At 41.1% G+C, this 21,995-nt stretch overlaps 1 protein-coding gene across 1 annotated transcript; it reads left to right on the forward strand.

Annotated features, from left to right (window-relative positions):
* The first annotated feature begins 429 nt into the window (after nt 1-429).
* On the forward strand, nt 430-21,697 carry LOC121291652 (myelin protein zero-like protein 1). Its single transcript, XM_041213133.1, has 8 exons — nt 430-938; nt 6,202-6,275; nt 9,239-9,565; nt 9,885-10,019; nt 12,547-12,565; nt 12,686-12,720; nt 15,384-15,427; nt 19,951-21,697. Exons 2-8 carry the CDS (start codon nt 6,215-6,217, stop codon nt 20,035-20,037), a joined length of 708 nt encoding a protein of 235 aa, XP_041069067.1. The 5' UTR covers nt 430-938; nt 6,202-6,214; the 3' UTR covers nt 20,038-21,697.
* Nucleotides 21,698-21,995: the final 298 nt, after the last annotated feature.

Consider the following 21,995-nt stretch of genomic DNA (forward strand, 5'->3'; position numbering starts at 1 on the left):
TCTACCTCAGATTCTGGTCACCAGCTCAATTGTGCTAATATAAGTACTGTTGAATATGTATAATATATCATTAACGGATCCCAATGGCTATGAATCTCAGAAACACACGTGAAACATTAACTTGTCTGCATGCTTCACAGATGATGGTGCCCCTGCACAACTACATTCAATTTGTTGTGTATATTCACGGAGCTGCCGACATGACTATCAAATGTGCTGGTTGTGAGGATGGCGCGGCTTAACTGTACGAGTTAGTATCAATTGAACCGAAGTCTGATATGTAACCTGCGTTAACTGTCACTAGAATGAAGAACAGCCATTGTTGTAGCCGAATAGAAAGGTAAAGTGTAAGTGCATTGAGGGTTTCCTGTTTAAAAATAATAGAGCGCACAATAATATTCCCTGTCACTCAAAGAAACCGTCAGCATTGGCAGAGGCAGCTGTGGAGGAGGCAGTCACGATGATGCATGCCATCTGGCACACCAGGGAAATTCAAACCTAGCAACAATCTCGTTGAAGCCTGACAAAATTGTAACTGCGTCCACACTGAAAAGCTATACATATTTAAGCGATTAAATGATCATTCACGCTCCGACCACCGACTGCAGCCGAGGTATAAGAGTGGACAGCCCCTAAGGAAAATATCGGCTCAGAATTCTGGTCAAAAAACATTCACTTAATCAGGGCGCAGGAGATTTCCCTGACAGGGTGACTTCTTTGCAACTTAGATGAAGCCCATCGTGGCGAATCAGCCAAGTTAATCAGTCAAGTTTTGTACTGTATTCGCTTGGAAGCTCTTGAAGGTAGTTGTACCCACAATAGGATGATCTGAGGACGCTCGGGCTCCTGAAGTTTTCTGTACAAGTCAATCGCTTGAAAGGGGTATATTCGAAAGAACCTTCAAGTGCATCGTGCGTTTATCATTGTTCACACAGAAGGTAGTATTTTTTTTAATATGCTTTTGGGACGGGTGGGTATTTTAATCTGGCTTTAGATGCATTGCAAATATTGTTTGGATATTTCACTTGTGTGCGCTATTTCCAGCAACATTTTGGAATCACACAGAAAGGATGCACTATATCAGAAAAATATGGGATAGCGTTGCCTCTCCACCTGCCATGTACCGCACACAGAGGCAGGTGAAATTATCTCCCCATCCTTGTGATATATAAGTGCAGGAATTAATTTTACCCAATGCTTGAAATGTGCAATCGTAAAATGCTTCTTATGATGGCACCAGTTCCTGTTTCTGTTTTTATTTCAATTGCATCACCTGTTCCGCGCCTTCAGCGTTCTTGTCATGAAGGCTTCAATTACTCGCTGTAATAGCTTAAGTCTGACAGATGCGAATTTAATATTCCAAATGAACAACAATGCATGACCAATTCCGTCCAAATAATCAACACTGCCGAAAACTATACGATGCCAGTTTCTTATTCTATGATATTTCATCCTCAATAACGTTACCATCCAAACCTGGTGTTTTAATTTTATGTCGTTTTTCTCAATCTTATTCAGAAGATTTATTTTATGAAAATCTGCAAACATTTTACATTTAATTAAAAGGGGCTAAGTCAGTAATGCGGAAACTAACTGACCGTTTTTGGAAATTTTCCAAAATTATCCGTCAAATTCACTTAGCTGAGTTGTGTTCCTTGATTGCTGGGCCATACTTCTAAAGAATATTCTTGCAAAGGCTAAGTTTTTTTTTTGTTCCTGAAATATCATTATAAACCAATGAGAGTTCAAGCAAAATGTTAATAAGAGAGCTTTATTAGTTAGATAGCTGGCTATGTAGGTAAACTGGATAGGTAGGTACACTGGATAGACAGATAGATCGATAGATAGAAATATAGATAGAAATATATAAAGAAAGACATATAGATAGATAAATAAATAGATATAAAGAAAGGAAGAGATCGCGAGTGATGGACGCCCGGATAAACGGATAAGATCATAAGGAATAGGAGCAGGGGTAGGCCATACGGCCCGTCGTCGAGAGTGTACAGCCGCTGAATGCGATCATGGTTAAATTTGTACTTTAACCCCGCTTTCCGCCCGTCCCCTTTATTCCTGCATTCCCCGATAGACCCATTTCAGCCTTAAATATATTCACTGATGGCGCAACCACAACACTTTGGGGGTTAAGAATTCTAAAGATTCACAAGCTGTTGAGTGAAAAACATTCTCCTCATCTCAGTGCTAACTCTGGCGCCTTGTATTAGGGTATTATTTGGTCTCTTTGTGGAAATTTGCGAGAGAGTTGCAAATCTTATTCCATTGCTAGTTATGTTTCCCATAACCCTACATATATATCTATATATATATAGATATATATGAGCTTCAAACAATTATCCAATGTTTCTTCATAACATGCACGCACCACCAAACCAATCCCCTTTCTGAGTTAGTTCTTGGAATCGCTCCATATCGGCTTTCCAGCACATGTACGTTCTTCTTTCCATCACTGAAGCATTTCAGGAAAGAGAATTTGCCACCTACCCCCGGTCTAGCCTACATACGGCTACAGTCCCATACAGTGGCTGGCTCTTATTGCCCTCTGATATGCATCGTTTTGTTGCTACGTTCAAAGCAACTGCGACAAAGCAGAACAATTGAGGCATATACCGAATAACCTATCGACAAAACAAAGGCCATTGTATCAGAACTACACTCAGCTATCCCAGTTTACGCAACTTTCTAAAACCTTCCTCAACAGAATAACCGACTTGATGTCCAAGGATGACTAGCTGCATCACAGATTGACATTGCATACGAATATAGGAATTTGTAGTAGGAGTAGGCCATTCGGCTCCCGAGCCTGCTCCGCCATTCAATAGGATAATGGATACTCTGACTGCACCCTCAACTCCGGCTTCCTGTCCACCCTCATAGCCTTTTACCCCTTTGCCAGTCAAGAATCTATCTAACTCTGTCTTGACAATATTCAATGACACATGTTCCACCGCTCTCTGACAAAGAAAGTTCCATAGGCTTACGACCCTCTGAGAGGAAAACACTCTTCTTCTCCGCCTTAGCTGAAAGACCCCTTATTTTTAAACGGTGTCCCATAGCTCTAGTTGCTCCCACAAGGGGAAATATCCTGTCAGCATCCACCCTGTCAGGGCCCCTAAGGATCTTATATGTTTCAGGAAGATCGCCTCTCATTCTTCTAAGCCCCAATGGATATAGGCCCATCCCGTCCAATCTTTCGTCAAAAGATAACCCACTTTTTTCAGGAATTGGTCGACATTGGCAGACTCTCAGAAGCATGTCTTTTAGTCAGGATCCATGAGTATGTTTCGTTTAACAGATCTGGGATCAGAGTAGCTTACATTTATGTGACCATGGCCTGGGATGTCTCAGCATTCAGTCTGGTCCACCAGAGGTTTCAGGGCATTAGGTAGAGCAAGGAGGTTTGCTATTTTCCACAAAGAGACACCTAAATGGCAACTAAACACTTCTCTGTGTAAAGCACAAGGAAACACTGAGGGAAACAAGAGAAACAAATGCATTCTGAATAGAGACTTTAATATCCACAAGCCAGAATGGTTAGTTGGTCATGCCAGTCACTCAGCTAAGCCAGTCTTGAAGGACACAGCTGTTAGATTGGTCACCGTCCTCCCTGTACTTTTCTCTTTCAATGAAATGGACAATTAGGCGGCTTCAAGGAGGATATAGTTCAGGCAAAATCTGAATGCATTTACAAGGAAGGAATGGGGTTGGATCAACTAAAGCTGGTTGATAGTCTGGTGACTATAGAAAATGAAGTTAAAATTAAACAGAATAAAGGAATTTATAAGATATGTTAGATTTCTAATTAATAGAGAATCAAACAGAGTACACAAGTTGCGGAGGATAGATTAATAAAATGTAATAAAGACAAAGAGTGTACATGAAACTAGATGGGGGGGTATTAAAATAAGAGGGAATGCTTAATGTTTCAGAAAGGTACAGGAAGTAAAATGATCTTGAAAGGAAGCATTGAGTCAACTGAGGAGCAATAAGGAGGTCTACCTGTGCAGGAGAAGGGCTTGGTTGAATGACTGCTTTGCACATGTCTTCACAAACGAGAGGTGGATGCCGATATCATAGTAAAAAAAAGGAGGATGTGGCTGTGCAGTAATTGCACAGAAAGAATGAAGAGTAGATACTTTCAAGGTTAGCCGTGCTAAATGTAGAATAGTCATATGGTCCGCGTGTGATTCATTCATGTTGGCTGGAAACAGAATCTTTGGATTTATAGGTACAATACAAAACGCCGAAAATTATGCTAATAAGCCTTTATAAGCTATTAGTTAGATCTATACTAAATCAAATCCTGGGCACAACACTTTAGGAAGGATGCCGTGGACAGAGAGGGTGCAGAGGAAATTTAGCTAAATTGTAGCTATTAAGATAGCCATAATGAAGGGCTTTAGTTGTGTGGAGAGATTGTAGAAGCTGGGACTGTTCCCCTTAGGGCAAAGACGGTTAAGAGGAACTATAATAGAGGAATTCAAAATTATAAGTGACGTTGATAGAATAAATAAGGAGAAACACTTTCCACTGGCAGGAGGCACGTAGCCAGATAGTACGGATTTCAGATGACTAGCATAACGAGAGGGGAAATGGGGAAAGTCATTGGCTGTCAATCACTGAGATCTGTTATGTGCTGCCTGGAAAGGTGGTGAATGACGATTCAAACAGTAACTTCCAGAAGAGAATCAATTTATAATTGAAATGGAAGGCAAATACAGGGCAATGGGGGAATGGCGGCGCGGGGTGGGGGTGACGGTGGGGGCTGGTGGGGGGGGGGGGTGGTTGTGGGGGGTGGGGGTGTGGTGGGTGTCGGAGTGGGGGCAGGGGTCGGGGGTTTGGTGGAGTGGAACTAATCAGCCAGGCATTTCAAAGAGCAGACATAGGCACGATTTGTCGAGTGCTTGGTGGTTACATGATGCTCTCGGGAATTATTCTCCCCCCATCGATTGCTTGAATATAATCCTGCTGCCCTGGGGTCATAAACTGAAGTTTAAGGTTAGGTGACTCAGCTGGCATCGGCAGTTAAAGCTGAGCAGAACTGTTTAGTTCAGTGGTTCTTTTCAAGAATCGGGTCACAGAGTGCCTCCAGCAGCCAGTTCATAACGAGCAGAACTGTATATGTTTATTTAGGTCAGGTGCTGGCCGCACCAAGGAGAAAACATAAACTGTAAACCTGCACGAAGAAGCGCGCCTTGATCTGTAACGCAATTGTACAAATTCACGCAGCCCAACTTACCTCTACAACTACATAACAGGAAGAACAGTTCCATTGAAGCCTTCTTTTGCAACCAGTCTGTAATGTGATAATCAATCGCTCTTCAGTTAAAAGTTTGCAAAAGCAGGCTCTGTTCACTACAGTTTTATCACAGCTTGCGTGTTGTTTCTATTGTATTGAATATATTTAAAAAGCGCAACGGATTCAATATTCTTTATCGTTCTTCCTTTTTTGTGGATAAAGTTCTGCGACATTGTGAGTCTGCGTGCGAGGAAATGCTTGGCGCTGCATTCAGTTTTAAAACCTGGCTAATTTTCATACGTTTTCATCTGGGATGACAGTAACTGCAATGTGGTTATCGTCTCATGTGTATTTGTCAGTGGAAAGCTGTATACTTGAGAGACGTATGTTACTAGCGCCAAGAGCTATAGGCACCTCGAAGCTTGCGGAAGGGACCAGCCTACATCAAGGGTGAAGTGGCCATTAGGTGACGCCAAGTGTGCCATTGTTAAGTCCCTCTATGCTGAATGGGACGCGATATCTGGGGGACTTAAGGAGTTCTGTGAATTTCGTAGCCGATGCTAGGCTATATAGAAGGGGTGCTGAGGGGGTGGGGCGGGGGGTGGTGGGGGGTTGGGGGGGTGGTGGGGGTGGTGGGAATAAAACAGAATTTCCATCTTTTGTTTTGCTTTAACTATGAGGATGTGGACTGAAGTCCATATGTATCTCGCCATCATACTTCTTTTCTTCGCCAAGCTCGTTAATTTCGTTGACGTATGACATCCTGTCAGATGTGGGCCTGTCAGTTTAGCAATAAACTACAAGCCCACGTTGCAAGGTTACCAGCAAACCGCGGCGCAGGCTGTGCCATTTCATGCTATAAGGCTCAATACTATCTCACGTTAAATGCTGATCTTATCGCTTGCTGCAGCTCAGACTAACGAAATCTGTTTTCCTGTTTAAAGGCAGTCCGTAACAATGGCGGCAGAACAGTGCGCAACAACCGCTCTTTTCCTTCTGATTTCAATCTGTACAACGGGTAAGTCACGCTCTGATTGTTTAAATACTACAAGGAAGTTAATCAGACTAAGTGGACAGTGGAAACAGTGGAATGCATTTCTGAAATACCTGAGAAGCATACCTTAATAAGTTCCTATATTGTCTAGAACGAAGGCAGGAATACCATACCAGTTCCAGCATTAGTTGTGGTATGTTTTTAACTACAGATAAGCACCAACTTGTGTTTAGCATCATGATTTTTTTTTAACTTAAGTTTTGCAAAGCATTACCAGCGATTGTACACAAACCCAGGCATCTGGTGGTAACAGTTCAAATGAACATTGGGCTCGTAGTAAGCTAATATTTTTCACGCGGTGCCATTGTATATCTTAATATATTTGAAATGTTGGCATGTATCAAATGATTAAACCACATTTCACTGATCTGATTTCCTGCTTGTTCGCTAAAGACATGCCTTACTAACGTGGAACCAAAAAAAAAACACAATTGCCAGCAAGTTTGTTAACGGGTCTGTGGTCTCTGCAAATAATATATCCAACATAGTAACTGCCGAGTCATTTAGCCGACTAACCCACAATATTCTCTCGGCGCATTTCTGTTATTCCTGAATCCTAATTGTTGCCAAGGTCTTTCTAGCTCCACTGCCTTTGCCAGTGAAATGTTACACCGTTATTACCACCCATAGTAAATAAGACCTTCCCGCATTCCCTATTTTTTCTGCTGTATTTAAGCTGTAAATATCCTAAAGCCCTGTAACCGACAAACTAACTGACTCTATTTTGCCAAATTCTTTTATAATTTTATATCATTCTACAATATACCCTTTTAGATATTCTTGTTAATAAAGCCGCAAGGTTATCTATATTTCCTCACAAGCCATTCCCTTAAATTCAGGAATTAAGTGCAGCTCTTTTCTGTACCTCTTCCGAAGGCTGGATACCCTGTTTGAAATAGTGACACACGCAAGACTCAAGCTATAGTCTCGCCAGGGCCAGATATAGTTTTAAAATCTAGAATTACTCGTGGAATTCCTCGTGGAATGCAGCCAAATTGATGCACACTTTACATAAAGGATTGCTGTAAATTTTTCCATTCATCAGAAGTTACACCTTCTAACAATCATTTGCTCTAGCATTTGTGTTTAGCTTCAAGATACTTTTAAATGGAGGATTTACATAGCGCTGCCAGTGATATTACCGAGTTTTACCTAATTGCAGTCATCTGTTGGTAACAGTTCAATTCAACTTTGGACCCTAATGTGTTGGCATTTTTGGAATCAATACATGGTGTCATTGCAGATCTATAGCAATGTTGTTGCAAAACCAGCCAGTACAATCACAGAATTGTTTTATCCGAAAATATATGCAGCCAAATGTACACAGTTGGGAATAATAGCCATAATGCTTTGTTGCTTTTCGTGCAGTCAGAAATCTTACAGAAACAAATTTCGGGTAGCGATCAGAGTAATATGTTTTGCTTGTCAATTGAATACATGCTGTTCATAATATTTGCTTAATAAATCTACAAATTTATAGTTTTCACACTCATTCCAACCCTATAGACATTAAAATCAGCAAATTACTCTAGGGAATTCAGAGGAACACTACAAATGAAGCTTTCTTATGTGTGAACACATTAAACTGATTTTTTATATGCCACATCCGATATATTTATAGATAGCTGCTGTTTTCTTTGAGGTGAGCAGCCGAAGGAAAATGCGCGACACCAAATAGGGTTAGGGCCCAAGATTATAATATTTAAATCTAGGAAGTAAATGAAATTCAGTTATTTCTGGGAATGGTGTGCAAAGGGCGTCCTTGATGGAAGTCCAACTCAGTGCTTTTGTGTAATTTATATGTATGTACGTACGTATGTATATATATATATATATATATATATATATGATTCGTTCAACCTTAAATGAAAACATACGTTTTATGTTTACAAGAGCAAGAGGCATGTGACTCCAATATATGAAGAGTGTTTCAAATAGGCTCACAAATTCACCTTAACGGCCATATTTTCCTCCATTAATTTATTTTCTGATATTTGCTTGACACATCAAATTCGATAATTGTGTTCCACCAGATCACTGCAAATACTTGTGTCAATGTTTTAATTTCCCCGAATTTAAGTTATGGGCAGCTTTCAATGATTTATTGTACATCTTATAGCTCATCCTCGCATTACCACAACATCACAACCTATTAATAGCGAACGCCAGCATCTCAGTCCATGCTGGCTCTGTGCATTAAAGAAACGCATTTTTAAAATAATTCCCTCACTATGAAATCAGGCATCCGTAGATAATTATATAAGAGTAAAAATGTATTGAATTTATTTATAGCTCCATAATGTCAATGAGGCAATGAAGGATTCAGTACTGTCTTTTTTATTTTCTCTTTTCATTCTTTTCTCTTTCTATTTTTCATTCTCTCTTTCCTTCTCTAACACTTTATTTTCTGCCCTTTTTATCATTTATATAAGAACTTATTTTGGAATTAATGAAAGCATACTGTGGAATTAAAACAAAGTGTAGCTCGAGTCTGCATGATAAAACAATGAACTTGCATTCAGAATTGCATCTTTTGCAACTCAAAGGCTTCTCAAGCTGTTTCTAGGTCAGTGAATGACTGAACCCAATCTTTGTTGTTCGATATGCCAATGCACCAAATCCGTTGGCCATAGCGTTTGATAAATAGCTTACAAGTTATTCATTGCTTTTTTTGTACACTGTATTTTCGCTACTGCACCCGTTGCACTTTTTGTACTTTAGGAACAAATAACATTCTCTTATTTACTGTATTAAAGCCATCTTAGAATAATGCCTTGAAATGCATGCTTAGAACTTACAGCTGTTTGGGTCATAGACGGCAGTGCCACAACTAAACCAAGACAGTACTGGCACACGGTTCATAATGCACAATACTTTACCCAGTCACAGTGGCTAATTAATTCTTGTGTTTCTTTGTGCACCACTAGGTATAGAGGCTGCGACTCCTTCCATAGTGCAATCTCCTGCTTCAGTTCATATATTCGAAGGTGGCAGTGTGACTTTGAATTGCACCTTTCGCTTAACAGGGTTGGGAACCTACAGCTGGAGAAGGGATGACAGTCCCATAGACTTTCAATCTCCGAGATATAAGAAAAGAATTATGAAAGCGGACCATGATGCTTTCAGTTCGAGGAAGGATGCATCCATTCAAATTAAGAATATGACACAATGCGAATCTGGTACTTATTACTGTGAGATTGAAATAATGGGGAAACAGAAGCTTACAGGCATTGGAACTTTGGTTACCGTACAGCGTAAGGAACCCTGAACATTGCCATGCTATCTCGCAATTTGAAATTTTCCATCATCCTTTTCTTCATGCTGTTGTTATTCTGCTTCTTTGCAGCTCTCCCTCTGTCGCCGCTTTTCTCTTCCTTCTCACTCTCTCTGCCCATGGGTGTTTCTATTTCAGTCTCTCCCCATGTCCATCTTATCCGTATGTCTTTGCCTTTCTTCCTATGTTCCTGCCTACCTATCCATTTCTAGCCATGTCCCTTTATATCGCTTCTTTCTTTGCTGCTGCTCTTCCTACGGATTTAAGAAGAAATAACTTATTTTTCTTTCCTTCTACAGATACTTGTGACAAACTAGGCTCTTTAAAAACACATCCATTGGATTGGATGTGGGTTGCAGTGGCAGGGGGAGTCACGTTGCTGTTTACTCTGGCACTGCTGGTGGTGATAATAGTTCTTGCTCGACGAAACAAAGGTATTTAAAATATTTACAATGGTAGTCATACCATGAAATAATCATTGCTTCTATCTCATGCCTCACAATACCAAAATATCATTACAATACAATATATATTTTAGTAAATTCGAAGCGAATGCTGAATATGTGTTACATTTTGCAATGATACAGATTTTCTTTTACATTTGGAGTGTGTGAACAGTTTTGGCCTCCATATTAGAAAAAAAGGCAATTTGCTACGTCTTCTTATCGTGTCCATGGACAGTCTATACATGGCCCAGCTAGAACTGGACACATTTTTGCGCCCTGTTGTTGAATTCGGCAAGATCTGCAACAGTGCAGGGTTCCTCCAGCGATAGGCATTGCAGGAGATATTGCATGGTCTGTGGCTCAGTTCCACATTCACAAGTTGTGGGGCTGGTTGTACATCCCCATTTGTTTAGTGACACATTTGAACAACCTACACCAGTCCTAAGTCTGTTAAGGCATTTCCAGGTTGCCCAGTTGCAATTAGCTCCTGGGGGAAGGCTTTCATCCGGTAGAATTTCTATCGCTGGGGGTTATTCAAGACTGGCAAGCTGGTCTTTCCACAAGGCGATGCGGGCTTCAGATGCGGTTGATTGTAATAGGCCAACCCTGTTCATGAAGCTCTTCCTTGACTTTAGGTGGCTGGGTGTAGGTGAATGGCCTCTCATCTGATGTTTGACGGAGTTGCTCTTTCTTGCTGGCTGCCATTCTTCTTATATGAGGGAGAGCGATACCCGCCAGGCTATATAGGCTGTTGGTGTTTTTTGGTTTTAAACAACCTGTGACGGCATCCATCTTCTTAGCATGAGTAGATCTTTCCCATGCAGGGCAGGCATATTCAGCAGTGGAATATGAATGCCACTGCAGAAGGTTCAAGAAAAAGATTTCCTAGGGATGATGCCAGGACCTAGAAGTTATTTCATTACATTTCATGAGTGCTGTGCCCAAAGGCTCATTTTCTGCTGATTCTTCATCCTGAGTCGTTTTCTTGGTAGTTTTTTTTGTGCCAATGATGGTTTGCCATTGCCTTCAACTCCCAGGGATAGGATGAAGAGGCAGGTCCCAAGTCTACCTCAGCCGGAAGTGAAAACAAATCCCCTTTGTTGGTGCCATCCTGGAACATACTATCGAGCCACCTGAGCTAACCAGTCCCCCTTAGAAATTATATTCCTTAGGAAAGATTGAAGAGGCCGGGGCTGTTTACTGTAGTGAACAAAAAACTTAAGGGCTACCACGATTTTAATATTATAGGGATACGATGGCGTAGTGGTAATTTCATTGGACAAGTGATCCAAAGGCCCACTCTAATGCTCTAGATCCAAATCTCACCATGCCAGCGGGTGGAATTTATATTAAATGAATATATCCAGTGAATAAATAAAGCTAGTCTCAATAATTATGACCACGAAACTATCACCGATTGTAATATTGGGCCATTAGTATAAACTGGTCACTAATAAATTCATTAGTGAATTCGTGTGAGACCACTTCACTCAGAGAGTGGTTAAAATGTGGAGCAAGTACCACAATGTGTAGTTAAACCGACTAGCATAGAGACATTTAAGGGGAAGCTAGAGAAAAACACAAGAGACAAGAAACAAAATACAAGAACATGTTGATCGGATTAGATGAGGAAGGGTTTGAAGAGGCTTTATGGAACATACATAACAGCATGAAACTGTTGGGTCACATGGCTTGTTTCTGCGCTTTAACTACCATGCAATTTTCAAACTCGCATGCTTTTTTTTATAAAAAAAAACAAATATTATTTCATGGGATGTGGTTGTCGCTGGCAAGGCCAGCATTTGTTCCCCCTTCATAATTGCCCTTAAATTGCTAGGCAATTTCAGAGGGCTGTTAAGAGTCACCCACATTGCTATGGGACTGGAGTCACATATGTAGGCCAGACCAGGTAAGGGTGGCAGATTTCCTTCCTTAAAATATATTGGTGAGCCAGATGGGTTTTTACAACAACCATTGATAGTTTTCATGGTCACCATTACTGTGCCTAGCTTTCAACTCCAGACTTATTATTAATTCAATTTAAATTCCACCAGCTGCCGAGCTGCCATGGTGGGATATGAATGCATTAGCCTGGGCCTCTGGATTGCTAGTCCAATGACATTAGTACTATGCTAGTATCAATGTGCTGAGGCACCTTTTGTTTTTCAGGGGAAAATAAGGCGTAGGATAATGTGTAAATTTGTCTTAGTAATGTAACGTGATACCAGCAGCCTATTTACAAGGAAAATTGAGGGAAATAAAGAGAAATTAGGAAGTAAAAGAACATATTTTAGGGACATTAGACATTGTGATTAAGATCGTTATGTTAATTCACTATTCATAACAATAACGACATTTGAAATAAGCCCACTTCAGCAGAGATGCATGAACATTTAGTGGATTTTCATAATTTTGAGAGATTGTATTGTATTCAATAAGTTATATTGCTATTTTAATTGTCCATATCAATGACAGTATTAACCACAATAATGTTTAATCATTTTCTTATTTACAGCTTACGCTTTACTTGTCAGGTAAGTCAATCAATACTTTCTTGCCAATTTGTAATGATGTAAAGATTTATTCCAAATGTTTGCACATGATTAAAAATTACCGTCAGGTACACATTTGCTAAATATCTTCTTATTCTGCAGGGAATGTTCTTCTTTGAATTCCGCAAAAGAACTGGGTAAGTGATCGCTATTTTTATTGGCCTACTCAAGGAATTGTCCACTGCTTATATTAAGATGAAGAAGTTGGATGTGTTTTTGTATCTGAGTTGTGTGTATGAGTGTGTGCATGTGCATTGCTTCAAATCAACGGTTTCCAATACCCCTGGGTTAGAAAGCACAATGGTAAATAGAACGTGAAAATACCCTGTTGTTTGAAATGTAATCGTTTATCATTAAGCCTGGCTTATGTTAACCTATACTGATTTATGAATTGTCATTAGTAAGAAATGCATTCAGGTACCAGACGCTTCTCCTTACCCAGAGCAGCAAAGAACAACTACCGCTGTCCCTTCAACCTGAAAATAAACAACTTTCCAAGCAGATTAGAATTTAATCACATAGCAACCAAATTTTGGAACTTAAAAGCGATGTCCCTGAAAAGGTTCAGCAAAAACAGTTGGTTCAACATAACAGTCACTGAGTGAATTCAGTGGTGTTTTGGTGATGTTATTTCATGACTTGCAAAGGCAGCATAATTCATACTTGGACAATTCAGTTAAACACAATCCTTCTCATTAACATCAACATTCAATGCATTTTGAAATTTCATTTCCACTCAGGCTGACTTACAAATTTCCTTAACATTGTTGTAACAGTTTAGAGTCATGCAGAGCTATTGAGGCAAACTGTTTACCTTGTACATTTGGAAAGTGGTAAAGTGTAAGTTCCAGTCGCAATAGTTGCACTACATGCCTTTCACACAAAACGTATACAAGCAAACACTTCTTAAGAAAGCACAAAGCATCCTTAAATCTTTTATTTCTTCAGGGAAACATTCATATATTAAAATCTAGAAACACTAACTTTAACAGCAACATTCGCGCTCTCAGAACGTCTCCAGGTATTCAACACATTCAACGTTGCTTGCTCTCAACCATTTTAAAAAATGATTTCTTTATTACGGTCTAATCAACTCTAAATTGCCATACACTAATTCGGTAGGTGAAAAGATATCAACGTAGTTTAAATAAGAGCTTGACAACAACCTGTGAACAAGAGGATACCATTCAGCTCCTTGAGCCTGTTCCACTATTCAATATGATGATGACTGATCTTCTGCCTGAACTCCATTTTCCCCTGTTGGGCTCAGCCACGGTTTTCAGAATGTGTTTTGGTCAGTGTCTTTCCTCTGAGCATATGCTGACTTTATAATTGTTTTCCTTGTATACTAGTATGAATACCTTGTTTATGATATAGAGTTCTTCTGGTTTAGCGTTTGAAGCTGAAATTAAACGACCGGTTTCTGATCAACATAACAACTTCTAGACACTGTGGCTGCCCACTACAGGGGAAAAGGTGGTTCAGGGAAAAGATTGGCCACGATCGTATTGAATGGTGGAACATGCTGAAGGAACCGAATGATCTACTCCTGCTCAAATGTATTATATTCTTATGCTCTTTTTAAACTATGTTGATACCCCTGTGCATACCGCATAAGTAGATGGCAATATTGATTTGCTCAGACCATAACAAGGGATTCATGCTTCCCGTAGACGAAGCTGAGTGGGACAGGATCACCCGCACCACTCAGCATGGATCGAGTGAAGGAGGGAAGCACATCGTTGTGAAGTGCCAGCTGCTGTCTCCGCGGGGATCCATCCATTGCCACAGGCCAGACCCTCCATTGGGCGCATGTGCTTAGAAGGAATTACCCCTATACAACGTGGCAGCAGACCTGACCACCAGGATTCACCTGGCATTTACCCAGATGGCCTGGCCCCTGCCTGCTACTGGTTGAATCCTAACGGCAGCGGAGCGAGGCCCTTAAGTGATCATATCAGGGCCTCCTTTGGTTTCTAGATGGGATGGGGCCTCCATCTTGTACATTCCAGCTCCATTATGCTCCGCCTCGCCTCCTAGCCTACCTCCGCGTGAGCACTAAATTTCTCCCACTTTTTTTGCTGATGCATTACAGCGTGAGAAGTGCAATTGTGCACAAGACCCCCAGCAATGAGACAGTCCTTACAAAAGACTAGATATTTGTTGGTTCTCTATCCTGTACCATTGCTCCACTTAAGGCTGTCTCAACTGTCAGGTTTCAACAATGTGACGGCAAAACAAGTAAACAGACACAAATCACGCACTTATTTTTGCGTTTCATCAGCAATTAAGGAGTAAAGTCAGCTAAATTGCACCCTGACACATTCAGCAATAAAGCATCCTAGATACATTCTAGCTACCGTAAACACACCTAAGAGATTTGTGAAGCAGAATGGGAACAAAAATCGCACTCATATGAGATTAATCAAATCTAAATCTCACAAATCTACGTATTTTTGTATCTTACAACTTCAAAAGCGATTGATTAATTATAAAGCCTCTCTAGAGGTTCAGAAGTTGGGCAAGACTTTCCTTCCTTCTTTAAAGTTTATTTTAAAAGACGAGCAGGTAAATTGGGCATCTCGAAGCATGCATGCACATCGCCCGTTAATAGGCAGGCCAATTCGATTAGCAGCATGCGACATAACTGGGAAACGTACCTGCTGGAATCTTGGTCAATAAACGCACACGAGAGTACCTGCTGAGAATGAAAATATTTGCTCCTCCAGAATATCAAATACAATTGAAAGGAGTTTCCTTAAACCATTCATTAACTTTCTTCTTCTTTTGTCCTAAACAGAATTGCCACAGAGAAACAAAGTGCGAAATCATGCCGAACATGAGGTAAACGCGAGTCCGTCTATTTGGCTGCATGTATTGTCACGTATGAAGTATGACATAACTTCATAGGCTCATTTGTGTGCAGCAGTATTGATTACTTCAAAAAGCGTACCAAAGGCGCACCAAGTGAAACAATTGGAATAACGGCACATAAATATCTCAGCAACACACCATCAAAGGGAAATGCAAGAAACTCAAAGGGGGTTAGAACATAAGAGAGTTTGGGTGGCTCACCTCTCTTCCAAAACTTTCAGCAGTGCTGGCCTTTAATCTGAATTTCTACATTTCTATGATCTCTCAACCTTCACGAGGGCGCGGCACTTTCATAGGAAGGGGGCAACTTGATCCGGTGATATCTAACCGGTTTTACACCTCGCCCGGTTTTCTTTTCAATTTGAAACAATAATCCTAACATTTCACCATTTTAAGTTATGATTTCATAGCCGTTGATAAATATGGGGATTACTTAAAATCAGCGGGCGCCGTGCCTGCTACCTACCCGCCCGCCCCTGCCACCGTGGCAATCACTCGTTAGAGGAGGAACATTGGGGCGCCTCGCCTGCACTACTGAGGCACTTAAATGACCAATAGCCTCATCTTACCACTGCTGCTATTATGCCCACGATGCTGGACAACCCACGCCAGTCTGGAAACCCGGAAGCTTTAGCAAATTAAAAGCCGCCACTGCTGAAAGTTTTGGAAGAAAGGTGAGCCACCCAATCTCTTTTCTGTTTTAACCCCCTTTGAGTTTCTTGCATTTCCCTTTGATGGTGTGTTGTTGGGATATTTATGTGCCGTTATTCCAATAGCTTTACTTGGTGCGCCTTTGATACACTTTTTGAAGTAATCAATACTACTGCACACAAATGAGGCTGTGAAGTTGTATCACGCTTTCATACGTGACAAGGGATGGTGTGCGGCTCACACATGCCGATGGACCACGAGTATACTTTCAGGGGCAAATTAAAATTGAAAGCCACCCTTCCCCAAATATATATTTGGCACCTTGTAACGGGAAACCCCGTTAGAATAAAACATGCTTTGCAAAGTGTCCAGGGAACTAATTAGAGCTCTTGCCTCCCAAGCTAGTGGGGCTCCATCTATAATGTCTACAAAACAAGGGGCTGAATTTTTCGCTCCCAGAGCGGGAGCGTTTCCCGCTTTGCGAACGCAATGTGAAGCGGGATGACGTCGGACGCCGATTAGGAAGTCATCACGCCGGCTTCCGATAATACGGCACGCGGGCGGGTCAAGAAGTCGGGAACCGGCCTGGCTATTTAAATATCAGTTTAAAAGGCAATTCAGTTAATTAACTACCCATCTCATTGCAATAATCCGGCCTTCAGGGCGAGATTTAGGACAAGTGGGAAATCCGTTTTTTTTAAGAGTAAGCTTGTTTGGCCCGGTTTCAAAATTGCAGTTCAAACTCTTTTTACTGCAGGAAACGCTCATTTGAGTGGGCCGAGGAGCCTATTAGATATTTTCCATGAGGAGAACTCTCCTCTGACTCAGGGGAAGGGGGTGGGGTCTATTCTGATAGCTTGTCCATTGCCCTGGGTGAGGTGTGAAAGGTGTCTGAGACAATTGGGGTTTGTTGCCTCAGTTGGAGGCACAACCAACAGTGAGGAGAAAAGAAGGATTACGAGGAGGAGGAAGAAGGTGAGAGGAGGAAGGGAACAGAGGGAGCCTAAGGAGGCAATGGTTTTTTTAGGTAGGGGACCGAGCAACACCGGACCCCCAGAATCAGGCGGAAAACCCAAGTCCTCAGCGGAGCCGCCCCAATGGTATAGAGTCAGAGATCTAGCTAACTTCAACTGATCTCATAAGGTCATTGAGTCTTTTGTGACACTGGAACCAAGTTTTCCTCATCACATTAATCCTGCTGACCTCGTCGGGTACCTCTCCCACGCACTGCAAGTCCGCCTGCGCTTCCTCCTCTGCCCAGCGCTCGGCATGATCTGCTGATGTCTAAAGCTGCACGCAGGAGGGCACCAAGGGCGGCCTCACCGAATCTGGGGCAACTTTGCCCCATCCCTCACTCCACAAAAGACTATATATATATATATATATATATGTAATAAATATACAACCCCTCAATTCCAAAAATTGAGAGACTCGCTGATTTATAAAATTTCTGCCACCTACGAAGTTTGACATGGTTGGCCGAGATTAGCTAAAATTTCAAATAAAAACAGAGATTGCTGTGAAATGCTCAGCAGACCTGGAGACAGCTGCGGACAGAGAAAGAGAGTTAACGTTTCGAATCCGTAGGATTCTTCTTCAGAGCCGAAGATAGGCAGAAATGTGATGGGTTTTATACTGTTCATGAGAGGGGGCGGAGCAGGTGGAGCAAAATGGAACGTCAAGGATAGGTGGGAGCTCAGGAAGGACTTGACAAAGATGTCATGGATACAACACAAAGGAAGTGGTAATCATAGTGGTAAAAATTAAGGCAGATGCTAAACGCTGCATCAAGAGCATTTAGCAGAATGTGTTAATAGTAGAATAAGGGTCAGCGTCCTCTGAAAGCAAAGCATCAGAAGAAGTTACAGACTAGCCTACCGTGGGAAAAATATCAGCATGAGGGCAGAGTTCATGGTCTGATTTGTTGGACTCATTGTTGAGTGCAGGAGCCTATAAATTGCCATATAGAAAGACGGGGTGATGTCCCACTAGTTTGCTTTGGGGAACTGGAGAACAGCACCTCGTCTTCCGATTATTCAGCCCTGTATACGGATGTGACTGAGAGGTGTAAATGCTGCGTTATCGTAGCCCTGTGATATAATCTAGCATTACGTCAATAAGATTTTTTTCTGGTTGTTGTTGCTTCAGTTTGAAGCCATTTTCCTTACTTTATGATTTCCCTAAGGCTTTCGTCTTACGTGATCATGAATATATCGGTGCTAGGACTCCAGTTATTCACAATATATATTAATGATTTAGATGAGGGAACTAAATGTAATATCTCCAAATTTGCAGACGATACAAAGCTGGGTGGGAGGGTGAGCTGTGAGGAGGATGCAGAGATGCTTCAGTGTGATTTGGGCAAGCTGAGTGAGTGGGAAAATGCATGGGAGATGCAGTATAATGTGGATAAATGTGAGGTTATCCACTTTGGTAGCAAAATCAGGAAGGCAAATTATTATCTGAATGGCTGTAAATTGAGAGAGGGGAACGTGCAATGAGACTTGGGTGTCATCGTACAGCAGTTGCTGAAGGTAAGCATGCAGGTGCAGCAGGCGGTAAAGAAGGCAAATGATACGTTGGCCTTAATAACAAGAGGATTCGAATACAGGAGCAGGGCTGTCTTGCTGCAATTATACAGGGCCTTGGTATGGCCACATCTGGAATCTTGTGTGCAGTTTTGGTCTCCTTATCTGAGGAAGGATGTTCTTGCTATAGAGGGAGTGCAACGAAGATTTAACAGATTGATTCTTGGGATGACGGATCTGACATATGAGGAGAGATTTGGTCGGTTCAGATTATATTCGCTGGAGTTTAGAAGAATGGGGGTGTATCTCATAGAAATCTATAAAATTCTAACAGGACTAGACAGGGTATATGCAAGACGGATGCTCCCGATGGTGGGGGAGTACAGAACCAGGGGTCACAGTCTGAGGTTATGGGGTAGACCATTTAGGACTGAGATTAGTAGAAATTTCTTCACGCAGGTAGTGGTGAGCCTATGGACTCGCTACTACAGAAAGTGGTTGAGGCCAAAACATTTTATGTTTTCAAGAAGGAGTTAGATATAGCTCTTGAGGCTAAAGGGATCAAATGATATATGGTGAAAGCAGGAGCAGGCTATTGAGTTGGATGCTCAGCCATGATCAAGATGAATGGTAGAGCAGGCTCGAAGGGCCGAATGGCCTACTCCTGCTCTTATTTTCTATGTTTCTCTTTTTCTTTCTCTTTAACTCCATATCAAATCCTCTGCCTGCTGCTTGCGCCTTTGTTGCGTAAGCAACACAGAATATAAATACTGCCCTCAAGCCTGCTAATTCTTCAAAGAATTGTTAAAATTCAGAAAAAAGGAACATGCTATGGGAGCTCCTCATCTTGCACTTATCAGGACAGCTACACAAGATAAACCAACAGTAAAGAGGAACAATAATATATAGTGCATGAGAAGAGAGTGCTGATTGGTTGACAAATGCATTCTGATAGCCAACTAATCAGTGCTCTCTTCTCATGCAGTATAAATTGTTGTTTCCTTTACTGTTGGTTTATCTTGCGTAACTGTCCTGAATAGTGCACGATGGAAAGTTTCCATACCATGTCGCTTCTTTCAGCAAGTAGGTCTGTATTACCGAACGAGTAAGTCTTAAATTTAACAATGGCTTTATAAGAGCTTTTTTCTTTCGCACACCACAATTTCAGTTGCATACAAGTTGAGACTGGTCCTGAAGGGAAAATGTGGAAATGTTATAACACAAATGCTTGTTGCATAAAATTGAGTGGGTGAAAAAAATGCCCTGTTTACTGTAATGCCAACTAACATAGTGTTCATGTCCTTTCTGCAAAAGCATGAAGTTGCTTACTCTCACTGTCGTGATAAGGAAGGTAAGACGAAGAAAAACCGCCCGCCACTGCCAAAGAGGACCATGCAGTAAACCTCCACATCGCTTGATTATTGTCGTGTATCTATTTCACCAGCAGACCTTATCAAAATAACTGTAAGATTAAAAAGAATAAGACTTTCAACTTTTCAAGTGTTTTTTGGAACTAGTTTTTGATCAATGATGTGCAATACACGTTGTGTGAAATTTTAAATATGTGACATTGTTCCTTTTCCAACTAGACCCTGTCTTGAATTTGCTGTTACCGTTGGGTAGCCTATTGTCAGCAATTAGTTATATAATTCGAAAAACAATGAAAAGCTGCATTCAATTGAAATGCTTTCCAAAAGTAAACAAATACTTTTCGTGCCTAATGGCACATGAGGCAGACAACTCACACATAGCCAGGTTTACCTGGAGCAGGTCACGGGTCTATAGCCTGAAGGGAGCCAATCCTCATCAAGCATGGCTGACCAGGAGACTCTCCTGCTTTTGACCTCTACCATGTACATCGGAAGGGTTTATAATGATCAATCTGTAAGGCTAGGTTATTAATGCACTTTCCATGGTCATCAACTCCTGGGTTCGGACTCGCACCTGGAGCTTTTGGCTCAGAGAGAGGGATGCTATTCACCGTGCCACAAGATCTCCCCAGTTATTTTATTTATTCCAGCTTTCTTAATTGCATTTTATCGATGCCCCTGTGTTCTTTGCTTCTATGAGTTTGTCTTGTTACCTTTATGTTGCAAGTGCACTTTAAGCTTTATTTTTTCTCCTTGTACCATCATGTTTTCACATACTCGTTAGTGGCCTAGCTTGTAGTTTAAAATAATTCCTCCTCAGAACCTTAGAACTGAGACCCTTCTCGATTTTCTCATTTCACCTAAACTCCGGCCAGCCAAAGACTAAAAACCCTTTAAAAAACACTTAAGCGTGGCACCAACTAAACACTTTTACTTGACTTTGTTCAACCACTGTAGTGTTCTGCACTGCGGGTTTTAGACCTACACTTAGGCTTCCCACAAATATGTATATTTTGTTACATAATTGCTGCTTTAAGGTCGCATAGGAGGCATTATTCACAGACAGCCCACAGATTGGTATCCAAGGGTTTGCAATTCAGACAGTTGTTGACTGGAGAAAGCGCTCCATAGCTCAACCTTTTACAATGAAGACACCGATAATGCCACACCAAACTCGGGAAAAGTGTTCCAGACAGCACGTTGCCTCTGACTAGCAGTTGAAATCATTAAGTACAATAGTAACAAACAGAACTGAAAGGAATGCACGTGTGACCAAATATCTCACTGTATATCCAACAGAAATTTCTAGACACTTCAGTAATACATAAAAGAGGAAATAAAATCATTAGGATATGTAATATAATGTATGTTATTAAGGCGGATATTCAGGTATTTACTGAAAAAATGTCAGATTTTTTTGTTACTTTCCTGTTATTTTAAAAATATTTCCCCTTTTAGACATTAAATGTATCATTTTCTAGAATTTTGTTTCTCCATTTAGGTGCATGTCTTTCTGGAGATCAAATGTTTGATTACTAATCTGTACTACTTTATAAGTAAACCTCCTATTTTGCAACGAAAATTTGCACGATTAGAGATATGCGACTGAAATGCAAGCTTAATTATATGAAGCAATTACACAGTGGCACATTATGTGCCATTCTAGCTCTTTAATAAAAGCGCATTTCAGGCCAAGTATCTGTTGGTTTTCTATTTCTGATCATTAGATTTGTTGCTGTACAGTTAAATAATTTTAGTATCAGTATCAATAATAGTATATTTTTCTGCAGAGCGTCTCATCCACGGAACATCGTCTCAGAGAATTTCACAAGGCTGGGTGGAGCAAAAAGTCAGCACTTAGAATTAAGGAGCAGGGCTGGAGGGAAGGAAAATGGATCAAATATATGTTTATTGCCTTATGCTAGGTGCTAGGGAACTCCACCACTTACAATGGAGTAGAGAGACACGTAATGCTCCTCTAAGATCAAT

The sequence above is a fragment of the Carcharodon carcharias genome, chromosome 19 (genome assembly GCF_017639515.1).
Source record: "Carcharodon carcharias isolate sCarCar2 chromosome 19, sCarCar2.pri, whole genome shotgun sequence".
Taxonomy (NCBI): domain Eukaryota; kingdom Metazoa; phylum Chordata; class Chondrichthyes; order Lamniformes; family Lamnidae; genus Carcharodon; species Carcharodon carcharias.

Excerpts from the sequence above, each read along its gene's own strand:
- LOC121291652 (XM_041213133.1), top strand. The coding sequence starts at position 6,215 with ATGGCGGCAGAACAGTGCGCAACAACCGCTCTTTTCCTTCTGATTTCA. Across the intron at positions 9,566-9,884 it reads AACTTTGGTTACCGTACAGC|ATACTTGTGACAAACTAGGC; the intron begins GTAAGGAACCCT and ends TTCCTTCTACAG. Across the intron at positions 15,428-19,950 it reads GAAATCATGCCGAACATGAG|CATGAAGTTGCTTACTCTCA; the intron begins GTAAACGCGAGT and ends TTTCTGCAAAAG.